Source organism: Astyanax mexicanus, chromosome 7, assembly GCF_023375975.1.
Source record: "Astyanax mexicanus isolate ESR-SI-001 chromosome 7, AstMex3_surface, whole genome shotgun sequence".
In the NCBI taxonomy this organism is placed as follows: domain Eukaryota; kingdom Metazoa; phylum Chordata; class Actinopteri; order Characiformes; family Acestrorhamphidae; genus Astyanax; species Astyanax mexicanus.
Window position 1 is genome coordinate 18248460 of NC_064414.1, and position 13672 is coordinate 18262131.

Below are 13672 nucleotides of genomic sequence, written 5' to 3' on the forward strand. Positions count from 1 at the left end.
CTGCAACACTGTGGACATTTTTCTACATTATAAAATATTGAAAAACTTTGAAGCAACACATAAGGAGTCATGTAGTAACATGACACACAAATTGACCTGTTTGAAAAGTTGAAGATTTGGGAAAAATAGTTAACAGTATTCTTTCAATATAAAACTTCTTCTGCTTGCCCTAATTAGTGTAATATATAACATATAATATAAAAATGGTTAATCTAACATATTTGCAACCACCCCCAGCAAAAAAACCTAAAACAAAATGAATATGCTACGTTTTAAATGTTATGTATAACATTTCTTTAAAAAAAATCCTAATTAAACCATTACCTGTTAGAGGTAAGGAACACCATTGCACTAAACATTGATAGAATAATTAGCAATGGAGTTAGTAATTAAATATTTACACTGCTTGTTAGTTTTTTTTGTTGTTTGTGTCAGACATCTTTTGGATGGTTAAATATGCACCAGGTCAATATGACCCAGGAACACCATTGCTGTTCCTGACAAAAGAACATAATAGGAGGGTTAAGTGTTAAACAAACCAAAATACTCTGTGAAGCTTTTAGGCGACTCTTATCTGGGGTGCTGTTAACTAGCCGTTTCTAAGGCTGGTTACTCAGATGAACTTATCTTTGATGTATCTTCCTTTCCCAGGACGTTCCTGATGAGAGGTAGTTTTATTATAATGACTGTACTTGAGGATAAAGTTCTTAAAATTGTATAGATTGACTGACCCTCTGTAACACCTTAGCCCATGTCTGTCTTCTGTTTCTCCCTAATTTGGTCTCTTGTGCTCCTGCCCCTCTGTTTTCCTGTCAAGTGTTCCCAGCCATGTGCTTTTGTTGTGTTTTTGTACCTGTCTCCACCCTAGCTCCGCCCCAGCCCTGCCCTAGCAATTAGTGTTCTCACCTGTGTCTTGTCTGTAACCCCGCCCCCTCGTCATCCAAGCCCAGGTGTTTCTCACTCTCCTCATGTATTTAAGCCCCTCTGTTTGAATGTGCAGTGTTGAGTCTTTTGTATCCTTGTCGTCCGTATGTATCCTTGTCTAGTCTTTTGTGTGATACCTAGCTGTGTATGTGTCAGGTTGGTTTTTGTTTCTCAGTCTTTGTTTCTCAGTCTTTGTTTGTCAGTCTTTGTTTCTTAGTCTTTGTTTCTTAGTCTTTGTTTAAGTTTTATTTTATCCTAGCCTTTTTTGTAAGTTTTTTGCGTTACCCGTGTTTTGTTTACTGTTTTTCATTTATCTTGTTTATTAATTAAAAAGAGAAATTTTATATCTGCACTTACGTCCATCCCTTCCTCATACGTAACACCCTCATTTCTTAGAGGATTTTTTTTCCTTTGCTTAGTTGAGTAGTTCTTGGTATAACATGGATTAGAACATTAGTCAAATATGGCTATTAACTGTTTTATACCAACTTTCCCTCTTCACAACTTTTACATCTGATGCTCTCAAATACATTAAGAGGCAAGAAATTCAAGTAAATAAATCTTGACAAGTTCAGCACAGCCGTAAACTGAAAGCCATTCCAGGTGACTCTACCTCATAAAACTGACAAAATCTAAAATATAAAACATATTCTGATTTGTTTGACTGGTACATTTATACATATATATATATTTATGTTATCACAGATGTGAAGGGCTTAACTGCTCTCTTGAATATGTACACCTATTGTCCGGGGGAAGGTATTTATTCACAGCTTATGCCTTATAAGGCCCACTCTTGCACTTTCACGAGCCAAAATATTACATAAAGAGCTTACCCCATTTGTGTTAGAGCACGCTCTAAAAGCAACGAATCAGATTATACACACAGGCTTAGCAAAAACAGATTGTTGCAGTTCAGTTTCAGGACATTGGAGAAACAGCGATTGCAAGGCCTCTTTCTCCCTAACATCAGTAATTGCTTGAGGCTTAGTGCAAAGGCACCCCCTCTCTGCAGAAATGTGCACCTATAATCCGTGGGCATAACACTCTGGAAACATTTTAAGCACTTGTGTGGCATTTATGCTAGCATGTGTTATTTCACTAAAGCCAATTATTGTGAGATTTTGTTTTCTGTCAAAATAAGAGGGAGTTGGACAGAGATACTAGTCTGAGAGCAGGCACATTCCAAAAAGAGCAAAGCTATTAAAGTGGAAGGGAACAGTGGGCATATAGCTTTATCTTCCAGAATCTTTCAGTGCGGAAATGAATCTTCCATGCACGAGTAAGGTTTAGCATAAAAATGCATAGCTGTTAAGGCACTGAGAAAACAGAATCACAGAGGTTGTTGCCAAAGAAGAAACTGTCTGAATAAAATACGCTATTCCCATCTATTGAAAAGTCCTCACAAAAAAAAACTAGAGAGAATAGCGAATCTATCTTTGTTACTCTAAACTCAGCACAGTGCCGACTGTACTATATATCTCTGGTGAAGCAGACAGAACAGCCCTTGTGTAGAAAAACATACTGCTTAACCAGAGTCACATTTTTCTAATATTCTGTTATATTATTCTACCACCTCAGTTCAGTTCAAGTTGATTTTTTTTACTGATTGTTCTGTATCTCTCAGCTTGTCCAGAAATGCATGTGAAAATCATGTCCTTTATGAGTGGATCAAATCATAAATTACACTTCCCGACTGTATGGGAAGCCCAGGAGTAAGAAAACACTATTTTTGCATAGTGCTGCTTTAAATCCTGATTTGATAGCCTTCCTGTTATTATGGGTAGCTTTCTACTGATTACGTAGTAATACCTCAAAGGACACAATTAATTGAAACCCTGCAAAACACCAGAAACCAATTATAAGCTGAGTGACCTTTAAAGCCCCTCTTGAGACCTGAAATCAAGCTGAAAGCTTGTGACCAAAGTGTGATTCATTCTGAAGTCTGTTTGAAGTTCTACCTTCAACAAAACTGATGTTGAGCATACATATAAATAATGTTAAGCAAAATATATAATTAGGACCTTTGATATTTAACCTTAAACAAGACAATGTGTGCTCATGCTTTAAAAGACCCCTGCTGTCTATTCTAAATTTTATTCTTAAAAGTCAGGCAAAATAAGCCTTTTTAATTAGTTTTTCTGTCAAATTTGTTTTTTATAATGGATGCTGATATATGATTCTTCTGCACCAATCCAAAATGCTAGATGAATTAAAATGCTGCGGGACATTGTTGTACAGAGCTATGTAGCTTGAGGTCTGTGCACCATATAAAACCTCACAAAAATGACACTGGGACTCTGTTTTCACGCTGACATGTGACAGCTTTTTTTGTCCGCTGTGAGTCTTTGTAGTGGGGGTTTAAGGGAATTGATTTTGGCGTGGGCTTAGATGCTAGTGCCAGGCTAGGAGGACTTTTTTTCTTTCAGATGGAGAATTAGAGAGCTGTAGGTGTTGAATCGTGATGTGCAGAATTGACAGAAAGCTGAGTGTGTGTTTGTGTGTGTGTGTGTGTGTGTCGGAGAGAGAGAGGAGTGGGAGAGAGAGAGAGAGAGAGAGAGAGAGAGAGATGTTAGACCAATCTACCACTTGCAATACAGTCACAAACTAGCACAAAATGAATCTATACATAAAGAGAAATTGAAAGTTACAAGTTGAATTCATTTAAAGCACCCTTCTGCCAGTATTACAAGTACTGTCTCTTAATAAAGACAGAAAAGCCGTCATTATGTACAACTATCTGAATGCTTTAAGACCACATATTTTCTTTCTAAAAGGCAGCTGTTTGTCCTGCATCAGCTTACCAAATTTGGTTTTCATGGTGAGAAATGAGTTTCCTTTTATAAAGGCTGTATGTGTGTGACCTGTTTAGGAATACATAGCTTCTCTCTGGCACAGTCTTCGTAATCCTCAAGAGAAAAGGTTGGAAAAACTCCAAAAAAGAGCTTATATGCTTAGTCAACAATGTTTCAACTAAAAAAAAAGTGGAACTATTTTAGTGCTATGCAATACTTAAAAAAACATATACAAGAAGTTTGTCATATATTAGAGTTTGAACAGATGTATTGTTTTAATATCCTCACCAAAAAAATATTCAATGGGATTTTAATATTTGTATTTTTTTATATACAGCAATAATACAAAAAATACTATTTTTTGTATCTAATGTATATGTCCATTAGATATAATCAGAGCACCAAACACAAATACTAAATTATAATAATAATAATAATAATAATAATAATAATAATAATAATATGTTCTTTGAAAATTCCATCAAAAACCAAAACAGAAACCTCTAGTGGATTTTATTAGCCCGATGTGTGTGTCGATTGGTACAGATGGCACAGTTATGGTTTAGATGGTTTAGTTAGGTTTAACCTTTAAATGTGTAATTTCACTACAAACCATTTAGTTCTTGCTCTTTTTTCATTTGCATGCTGCAAGTGAAACTGTTCTTCTGCCTTCATTGCCTTAGCAAATAAAAGAAAGTAGACAGAAAAATGACTGACATCGACACGTAAATTGAAATTCAAGGCCCCGCCCACCCCCGACCTCATGCTGCAGAGCCCTGGAGGGAGTGTCACAGTGCTGTTAGCCAATCAGAGGCAATACGCTTGCATGTCATGACTATTCATGAGTAAGAGCAGAAATCCTGTCCTTCTTCCGAACTAAACCTCCTCCACCGAATTTAAACAGCTTGCAACAGGAGCACAAAAGAACAGCTCACAGGGCGTTCATTCATCCTAGAGACCCCTGCAAAATTACCATATTTTTCACACCATAAGGCACACCTAAATCCTTTAATTTTCCCAAAAATCATCAGTGCGCCTTACAATCCTGTGCAACTTATGTATAAATTTTAGCAGTCAGGTTGTAAGAAGCAATAAAGCAGTTCAGTATTAGCATTAGCCACCTCTAGCGCCTCTAGAGGTGAGTATATCGGACTGTAGCCTGTGTGTTTTCCGTGTTAAAATATGCTACATGGAAGAATCGCTACCTAATATCGCCTTGGTTTACTAGAACAGTCAGGGTTTCTCAGTGTAGCGCTGTCGGGCGGCATTAGCTGCAGCTAGCCTTAGTGGAAATCTGCAAATCTAAGCTTACTGTAAATAGATGGTTTAAGGAGAGAAATCTGTGTAGATTTACATCCAGTGCTCATTTGCTATTAAAACAAAATGGTGTCTTAAAGAATTACAGTTTTGTTTACTTAGCTTAGCTTTACAGGTCTCCCCACCCAGTGGTGAATTTAAAATAAAAACATGGCAAAACCCTTGTTCCTTACTAGTGTTGTATAATGCGCCTCATAATCCAGTGGGACTTGTGTATGAAAATAGACCAGAAAATAGACGTTTACTGATAGAGCACCTTATAATCCAGTGTGCCTTCTAGTGCAAAAAATATGGTAATGAAAAACAATGAAATGAGACCTTTAATAAGATTGAATTAAAGTGAATTAAATGTGCTCTATTACAATGTTTCTTAACCCTGGTCCTGGAGGTCCTCTTCTCCGGATGTTTTGTGCTTTCCCAGCTTCCAGCACATCTGATTCAAGTAATCAGCTGATTAACAGGCCATTACTGAGTTAAAGTAGCTTTGATAAAGTAGAAAAAGCACCAATATGTGCAGCACAGTGGGCCTAAAGGACCAGAATTAAGAAACACTGCTCTACCAAACAGCTGAGCAGATGTTGAAGTGATATTAACAACATTTTTAAAGGGCTTCCATATCCATATGGACAATTTCCCTGTTCTCATGTGCGGCTTACATGTGTAAAATATGGGCTCGGTGGGTTCCAGGTGGGCATGGGCTCTGAATAAGTTTGTACATGTGATGTTACCACCTTATCACCTTTACACCTTAATCTTAATGGGTCTCATCTAGGCCACATATTTACACTCTTCTTTGTCTCATCACTGACAATTACATGTGTGGTCCATATGGTTCCTACACAGCAAATTCTGTTTTTTGGAATAAACTCCCTGAGAGTTAATATCAACTCATTATAAGTGTATATGCGTGACCATCAAATACACTCTATGACAGAGTTAAAGTAACTCTTTCCTGGGAGTTGGCCTTTTAACTCTGTTCAGGAGTTAAATCTGAACTGTTGTGGGAGTTAAAATATCTATCTCATCTAGAGTAAAATACAGCTCTCAGCTAGAGTTAATTTTACCATAAACTCCTTCACAGTGTTAACTAATGCAAAAAATATTGTGCTATTAAACTAATATTATTTTAAAAAATATAATTTTAAACAGTGCCGATTTCAGTGCATTGCCAGCACTTTGCCACACTTTACAGTGCAGAAGATGGTAACTTGCTCTTATAGTCAACAAAATGTTAGCCAGGCAAACAACCATTATATAAAATACAATGGAATACCCCATGGAAGGAGCCCTGGTGGGCAAGACTTCATGCTGATGGTAAGCTAGGATTGGGGGACACGTCCAATAGAGAGTTCAGTCACGCTCCTCAACACCTTGAAATAAAATCTGAAATAAACTCTACACCCCCAAAGAGTTCCCCTCAACTCAACTTGTAGTTTAAGTTGAAGAATAAACTCACACAATTTAACACTCTCACACATTTTTGTTTAACTCCAGGTTTTGGAACTCCAGAAATTTGCTGTCTATGGACAAAACTTTGTGGTTTCCAGTTATCCGTGTGTTCAGAGACGCAAACAATCTGACTTCGGAGATTAGTCACTCACCCCCAGACAGGAGGTTACAGGCTGCCAAACAAGAAATTCAAACAAGCTACCAACTTTCCAAGATGGCAGACTAAGAAATACAGGAGATCCCCAATATCCCACATGCTCAGACATGCTTTAATGCAAATAAAATCTTATAGATATTTTCTTAGGTGACCATTTTTATATTTATTTATTTATTTATTTATTTATTTTAGATTTCATTTAGTGGCACCTGCATAAATCTAATGCAGGGTAAAACATGAGCTCACTTTTTAAATATAGTTAAGTCAACTTGCAGCAACGTGATCTGTGCATTTTGACAGCTGTCTGACATCTCATCTGCTTGGTGTGTGCATTAAAACCCCATTTCAAATCATTTACACTCACTGTGTTCACCAGTTCACCTACTCATTCATGCAATTTACTCATCAGTCAGTCATGTAGCAGCGGTGCAGTGCATACCTAGGATACATAGCAGCTTCTGGTAATGTTCAATAATGTGATCTTGAGCACAGTATGATAGTTGGTGCGAGAAGAGCTGGTTTGAATATTTCTAGAACTGGTGATCTCCTGGGATTTGTTTAGCAAAACATTCTATAGGGTTGCCTTAAAATATGTAAAAAGGAAAAAACATCCTGTGAGAGTGACAGTTCTGCAGGTCAGAACAACTTGCTGGTGAAAAAAATCAACAGACAATAAGGACGTTCACATGGATACGGATAAAGCTTCTCAGAATGAACAACAGGACCAATCTGTCTTGTGACAACAGTGGATGGTGGAAGGTTGTGGGGAATTTTTTTTGGCACACTTTTTTATGCCCATTTCCCAGAGAGGGATAAGACCTAGTCTTGGATTACACAGCATTTTGAATAGAGATTTCCCATTGAAAGGAACATTTAGGCTAGGACCAGACTTAATCCCTGTCTGGAAAACCAACCTGTACTGTTACCAATTAGTCTTATTTTTTTTTTTGCGCTATAAATTCAAAATATATAATTTTGGATTTTTCCCTTTTTTTATTGATTGATCAAAAATAACTCTAGCAAATTTCTATTTTATGATTCATAGAAGAATTAATATTACAGTTGGTTTTTATAAGTCATGTATAGTTTGCTGTAGTAGTTTATCATTGTGTATTTTAGTAGAAAATCTTATCTAGACTTGAATATTCTTTTAGTAAATATTTCAGCTTGGCTGTTACATTTATACGCTGCCTATGAGACAGGTTCTCAAAACAAAGATTACATTTTTAATTAGAGTAATTTACAGATTAGTTGTAAACTAAAATATTTTACATTTTATACACCCTTTATGTTGCAAGACTACTGAATTCATAATAGGAATGCACTAAAAATGTACATATTTACACATAATTAATACCGAACAAAGATGTTTACCATGATGCGACCAAATCGCAACCAGCTGGGATGTAAATTGTAGTTTTGTAATTGCTTTTTAAGTGTATCTATTTATTTAATAAATTATACTTTTAATGTATGCAATTGTGAAGAAAGTGTCAAAATGTATTAATACCTGCAAAATAAACAAGCTTGGCATTTAGCCTTTTACATTTCGGTTATGGTCAAAAATGCTCATTTTAATGCATTGCTAATTGATATTTAGGGCTGGGTATCGAAATTTGATACTAAAACAGCACAGACTGAAATGTCTCAGTACTATCGAGTACTGAAAATTATAAAAAGATTTGGTGCTTGTTTTCAATACTTCGCATGAAATGCACATAAATGCGGCGCCACAGCACCATGATGCACACAAGCAGAACGCGTGCAAAAAAACGCAGATCATTCCACACAACGCTGCTGTGCTGAAATCTCTCGCTCGCTCTGTCTCTCAACCACTCACTCTCTCTCGCTCGATTGCGCAGTCATCTTCTCTCTCTCTCTCTCTACCCTGAGATATTATAATACAGTAAAAAATGATCTAGTCTGCCAGACTTAAACCACACTACACTGATTTTAATTTATTTTAACTGATTGACACCACCAGTATAAATATAATTAAATTTTGTCAATCTAATGCTGACATTCCTTAAAAAGAACTCTTAAAAATTCAAATGCATCCAATAATATTCTTCAGGAAAAAAGTACCGTTTGGGTATTGGTACTAAATTCAAGGTATAATACCATTATCACTATTAAATATGTTAAAACGTTACCCATCCCTTTTCATATTGTATTTCTTCAAAATTTAGACTAAAAACCTTTTTATTTTTGTTTAGCTTTTGCTAATGAATGTTTTCCTTTAGATAAGGCTGCAGATCCAGGGGTTCATGGACATAGGGAGTTGTGGTAAACTGAGATGCTGGTGTTGTTGTTCTCCCACTGTACTCAGTCACTCAGGTTTATGGACGGATGGTGGAGTGGGTGAATGCTGGTGTTTCAGGGAGCCTCCGTGTCTATGTTACCTTCTGGCTCTGTCTCCCTTTAGTTAGGCTGTTTTATTCAGATCTGCCGGATCTAAGCCACACTAATTCCATCTTTCTGCCTCCCTCCGAGTTATTGATTGACCACCTCTCTGGCCTGATATCGATGGATGTTTGACCCTTTCTTTCTCCTGTCACCTCTCCAGTCATCATAATTTTTAGTATAATTTTAAACAGCATCCCTAATCATCATGTGCTTGCCTCATTTCAAGTCATTGTAAATCAATCATAAATTAATGGCAGCTGTGAGACTGTGTATACACACAAAAATAAATAAATATACAATTTTCCAGGATTTCACTGCCACCGCCCCTCTGTATAGTCTTCTTTACAACAAATAACCCCTTATCTCTCTGTGTGGGGTTTGTGTAATTTCTTTCTACACTTAGGAGTCTAACACAGGGGAAAAAAAGGGCTCAGTGGCATGCAGTATTCACCTTTATTGGGCAGAACAATATGTGAGTGTGTGAAATTCCCTGCGTATCTCATGCCCTGCAGCGTTTTGGAGTGTGACAATGATGGTGCACTGCTGCACGTTTTCCTGCTGTTATTATCACACAATCATCCTGAGATTGTGAGAAGGTATTGGCTTACTTCTGTAAGGGCAGGACACAACGACATAGAAGATGCCCATAGTCACAATACATCCATATATTTGCATGAGTTTAGAAGATTAAGCCTATTAAACTATGACTGAATGAATATTTTTAGAGAATTCCACAGCTTTGTGGTAAATGTAGTATAAATATAGATTACATAAGTATATTCTGTATCACATTTTCTATTAATTGTCCTGCTTTTTCTGAGTTCTTGTTGCCTGTTTCAGTGAGTTATGAGGAAGAAATAAAGGATTTTGCTACATAACCCTCGGCAGGTTAACAAACAAAGCATCAGAGCCAGAGAAAACAAAATAGAGGAACAAAATGAAATATTCACAAGGGCAATTTTAAGATGCACTACTGTCCTGATAGTAACATAAAGCCTTTGATATCACTGGAGTGGGTGAATTAGATTATGGGAGGTGAATTAGATTATGAGGAGCAGGTGGTTGAGGGCTTTTTACCTTGTGAGACAGGTAGAAGGCAGCGATGCCGAGGGGCCAGAAGCAGCACAGCATGGAGAAGACGCTCAGGCCCAGATGGTCTCGCGGCGGCATCATGAGGAAGTTGTCCTCGCTCTCCGAGTCGCTCGAATACTCGCTCTGCAGAAAGAACACACAGACACAAAAAGAAACTGCTCACCCAATCAGACCAAACATCAAGAAGACAACAACCAGCCTACAGTGTCGGGCACAATACTCTCTGATGGTTCCCACTATTATTTCCTCCATGTCTGACTCTGATGGGCTGACACTGAGGGAAAGTCATTAGCTTTGTAAGCTGAGAAACACACAACAAAGCGTCGCCGCCCAATTTCAGCCAATGAATCGTGTTGTGTTTTTGTTTCTGTCATGACGAACAGCACATTGGCGATGCCATCGTTTTTAGAGGCATTTTCCAAGAACTGTTTATTCAGCCACGCTACAGAGCCATCTGTGTTATTGCCTGAAGTATATCAAATTCAAATTTGCAATATCGCTCCTCCAGAACAGTAGCGTAATTGGCCATTCAAATGACAGCGGCTGCCGGACTAATTGAAAAGTATGGTTGTGGATAAAAAGAAAGATAATCTGTTTTTGAGTACGAGTGTAATCTACTTTTGTGAATAACTGTCAGTAAATGTGGCGAAAGCCCTTCTCATGAATACGTGTCACGAGCAATTTTATATGTGCCCTAAATGTTAATGAGATATGAGTGGGGTGCACAGATGGACCAACGCGGACAAGATTGTGCCTGACATTATGACAAATTGATCAAATAAACTATATCCTCTCACAGAAAATGACAGCACTGAAGTCTTACAGGAGGAATCCCACAAATGTTTCATGAAATAGGATGATTAATGGCTGTAATATAAATCAAGATATTCAGAGTGTGAGATATAAAATATGCCAACAAACCTACAGAGTCAGAACTGTTCACAGTGATGGTGACACAACAATGGATCACCAATAGCAGCAATGGTTCCAAATACATTGTGAAATAACAACATTTTATGTAAATGAAAAATGGCTTTGATTTTACTATTATTTTATCAAAATCAATTTTACACTTTAAACTCGCATGACCAGGCTGGTTAAGATTTTTTTGTGGACGATATATTGTTACAGAAATTATTGTGATAAACAATACTACTGTCATTGTAAGACCAATAAATGTCACTGACATACTGATAATAGAATAGCATAACAAAGAACCATACACTTTTAAAGACAACACAATTTGAATTTATCATAGTTTGGGAAATAAATACATTTTTCTTTATCTACTGCATGATAGACGATATCAGGATTATCAAATAATATTGATGGGCAAGTCTATGTATAAGTCAATAATGTAATTATTGTGACAGACCTAAATATGACCCATAAGTTCACTGGTAGTTTTCACTAGTACAACCCCAGTTACAAAAAAGTTGGGACCCTTTGTACATGTAAATAAATGTAAATAAAAAAAGATTTGCAAATCTTACAGACAAACATTTTATTCACAATAGAACAACAGACCACATCAGTTAAAACTGTTAAAAGTGAGACATTTTGCTCATTTCAAAGTTCAAAGAGTTTATTGTCATGTGCACAGTAAGAAACAAGTTTCCTCGTACATTGAAATTCTTTCTTTGCCCCTCGCCAAGTATGCCGCATAAAGATAAAAATAGAAAATATACAATAAAGAAAGAATAAATAACAAAATATAAATATTAATTAGTGTTAACTTTACATCCATGATGGAAATATATACATGAAAGCAGTAATGGGGTATGGATATTATTTACAAGTAAGTACATGTTATCTACAGCAGTGGAATATGAAAAAAGTGCAAAAGGTTCAGTAGTGCAATTATACAATTTTGCAAAGTAAAGTAAGCATGTGTCTCTGAGAAATGTCCTTGACATGTAAACGTGTAGAGAGTAATGTGAATGGTTATTTCTGAGGTAGGTTCAAGAGTCTGGTAGCAGTGGGGAAGAATGAGTTCTTTAGCCTGGTGGTTTTGCATTTCACACTTCTGTACCTCCGGCCTGAAGGCAGAAGAGTGAACAGTCCTTGCTGGGGGTGGGTAGAGTCTTTGAGGATGGAGGCAGCTCTCCTGAGGACTCTCTGGTGGTAGATGCTCTGCAGAGAGGGCAGTGGAGTTCTGATGATCTTCTCCGCAGTCTTTACCACTCTCTGCAGGCGTGTGCGGTCCGTCGCAGTAGTGTTGCCGTACCACACGGTGATACAGTTGGTCAAGAGGCTCTCAATAACACAGCTGTAGAAGTTGCAGAGTATCTTGGGAGACATCCTGAACTTCCTCAGCCTCCTCAGGAAGTACAGCCGCTGTTGAGCCTTTTTGACCAGCTGTGTGGTGTTCAATGTCCTCACTGATGTGGATGCCCAGGTATTTAAAACTGTTCACCCTCTCCACTTCAAGCTCCCGGATGAACAGTGGCTGATGAGGTCTCCTCTCCCTCCTCATATCCACTATCAACTCCTTCGTCTTGTCTGTGTTGAGGGCGAGGTTGTTGTCCTCACACCATGACACCAGTCTTGTCACCTCCCTCCTGTAAGCCGCTTCATCTCCGCCACTGATACGTCCTATCACTGCGGTGTCGTCTGCAAACTTCAGGATGATGTTGTCCTTATGGGAAGCGACACAGTCGTGGGTGAACAGGGTGTAGAGGATAGGGCTGAGGACACATCCCTGTGGGGTGCCTGTGTAAGTGGTGATACTGGCTGAAGTCCTGTCTCCAATCCTGACAGACTGAGGCCTGCCAGTCAGGAAATCCAACAGCCAGCTGCAAAGGGTCGGGTGCAGGCCGAGTACATACAGTTTGTTTGTGAGTTTGTGAGGAATGACCGTGTTAAAGGCAGAACTGTAGTCCACAAAGAGCATCCTGATGTAGGAGTCTTTGTTTTCCAGGTGGGAGAGAGAGTAGTGGAGGGCAGCAGCGATAGCGTCTGAGGTGGATCTGTTGGGACGGTAGGCATACTGCAGGGGGTCCAAAGTGTCCGGTATGCTGCACTGGATGTGATCCAGAACCACTCTCTCAAAGCACTTCATAATGATCGGAGTGAGTGCTACTGGCCTGTAATCATTCAGGCAGGTTGGGGGGCTCCTCTTGGGGAGGGGGACAATAGTTGTGTTCTTGTAGCAAGTGGGAACAATACTCTGGCTGAGGGAAAGATTAAAAATGGAGCTGAAAATGTTAGCCAGTTCGTTAGCACATGCTCTGAGGGCCCTTCCAGGAATGTTGTCTGGTCCTGCCGCCTTGCGGGGGTTGATCTTCCTCAGAGCTCTGTATACCTGGCCTGATGATACTGTCAGAGGGGGGGAGGGGGGTGTGGAGGGCTGTGTGTGCCTCTCGGTGGTAGTGCTGGGAGTTTCAAAGCGGGTGTAAAAGGTGTTGAGGTCATCTGGTAGGGTGTCTGCAGTGCTCAAGGTGCTGGTGGTAGTCTTGTAGTCTGTGATGTGCTGCAGGCCTTGCCACATCTGCCTGGAGTCAGCAGTGGAGTAGAAGCCATCCAGTTTCTC

The 13672-nt window shown here is 38.6% G+C and overlaps 1 protein-coding gene across 1 annotated transcript in view; it reads right to left on the reverse strand.

Annotated features, from left to right (window-relative positions):
- The window catches only part of LOC103046560 (synapse differentiation-inducing gene protein 1), a 52062-nt gene that overhangs the window by 11049 nt on the left and 27341 nt on the right, over positions 1 to 13672 (reverse strand). Inside the window, exon 3 of the mRNA XM_007247367.4 lies at positions 10126 to 10263. Coding sequence (XP_007247429.2) covers positions 10126 to 10263 — 138 coding nt within the window. The remainder of the gene's footprint in view (positions 1 to 10125; positions 10264 to 13672) is intronic.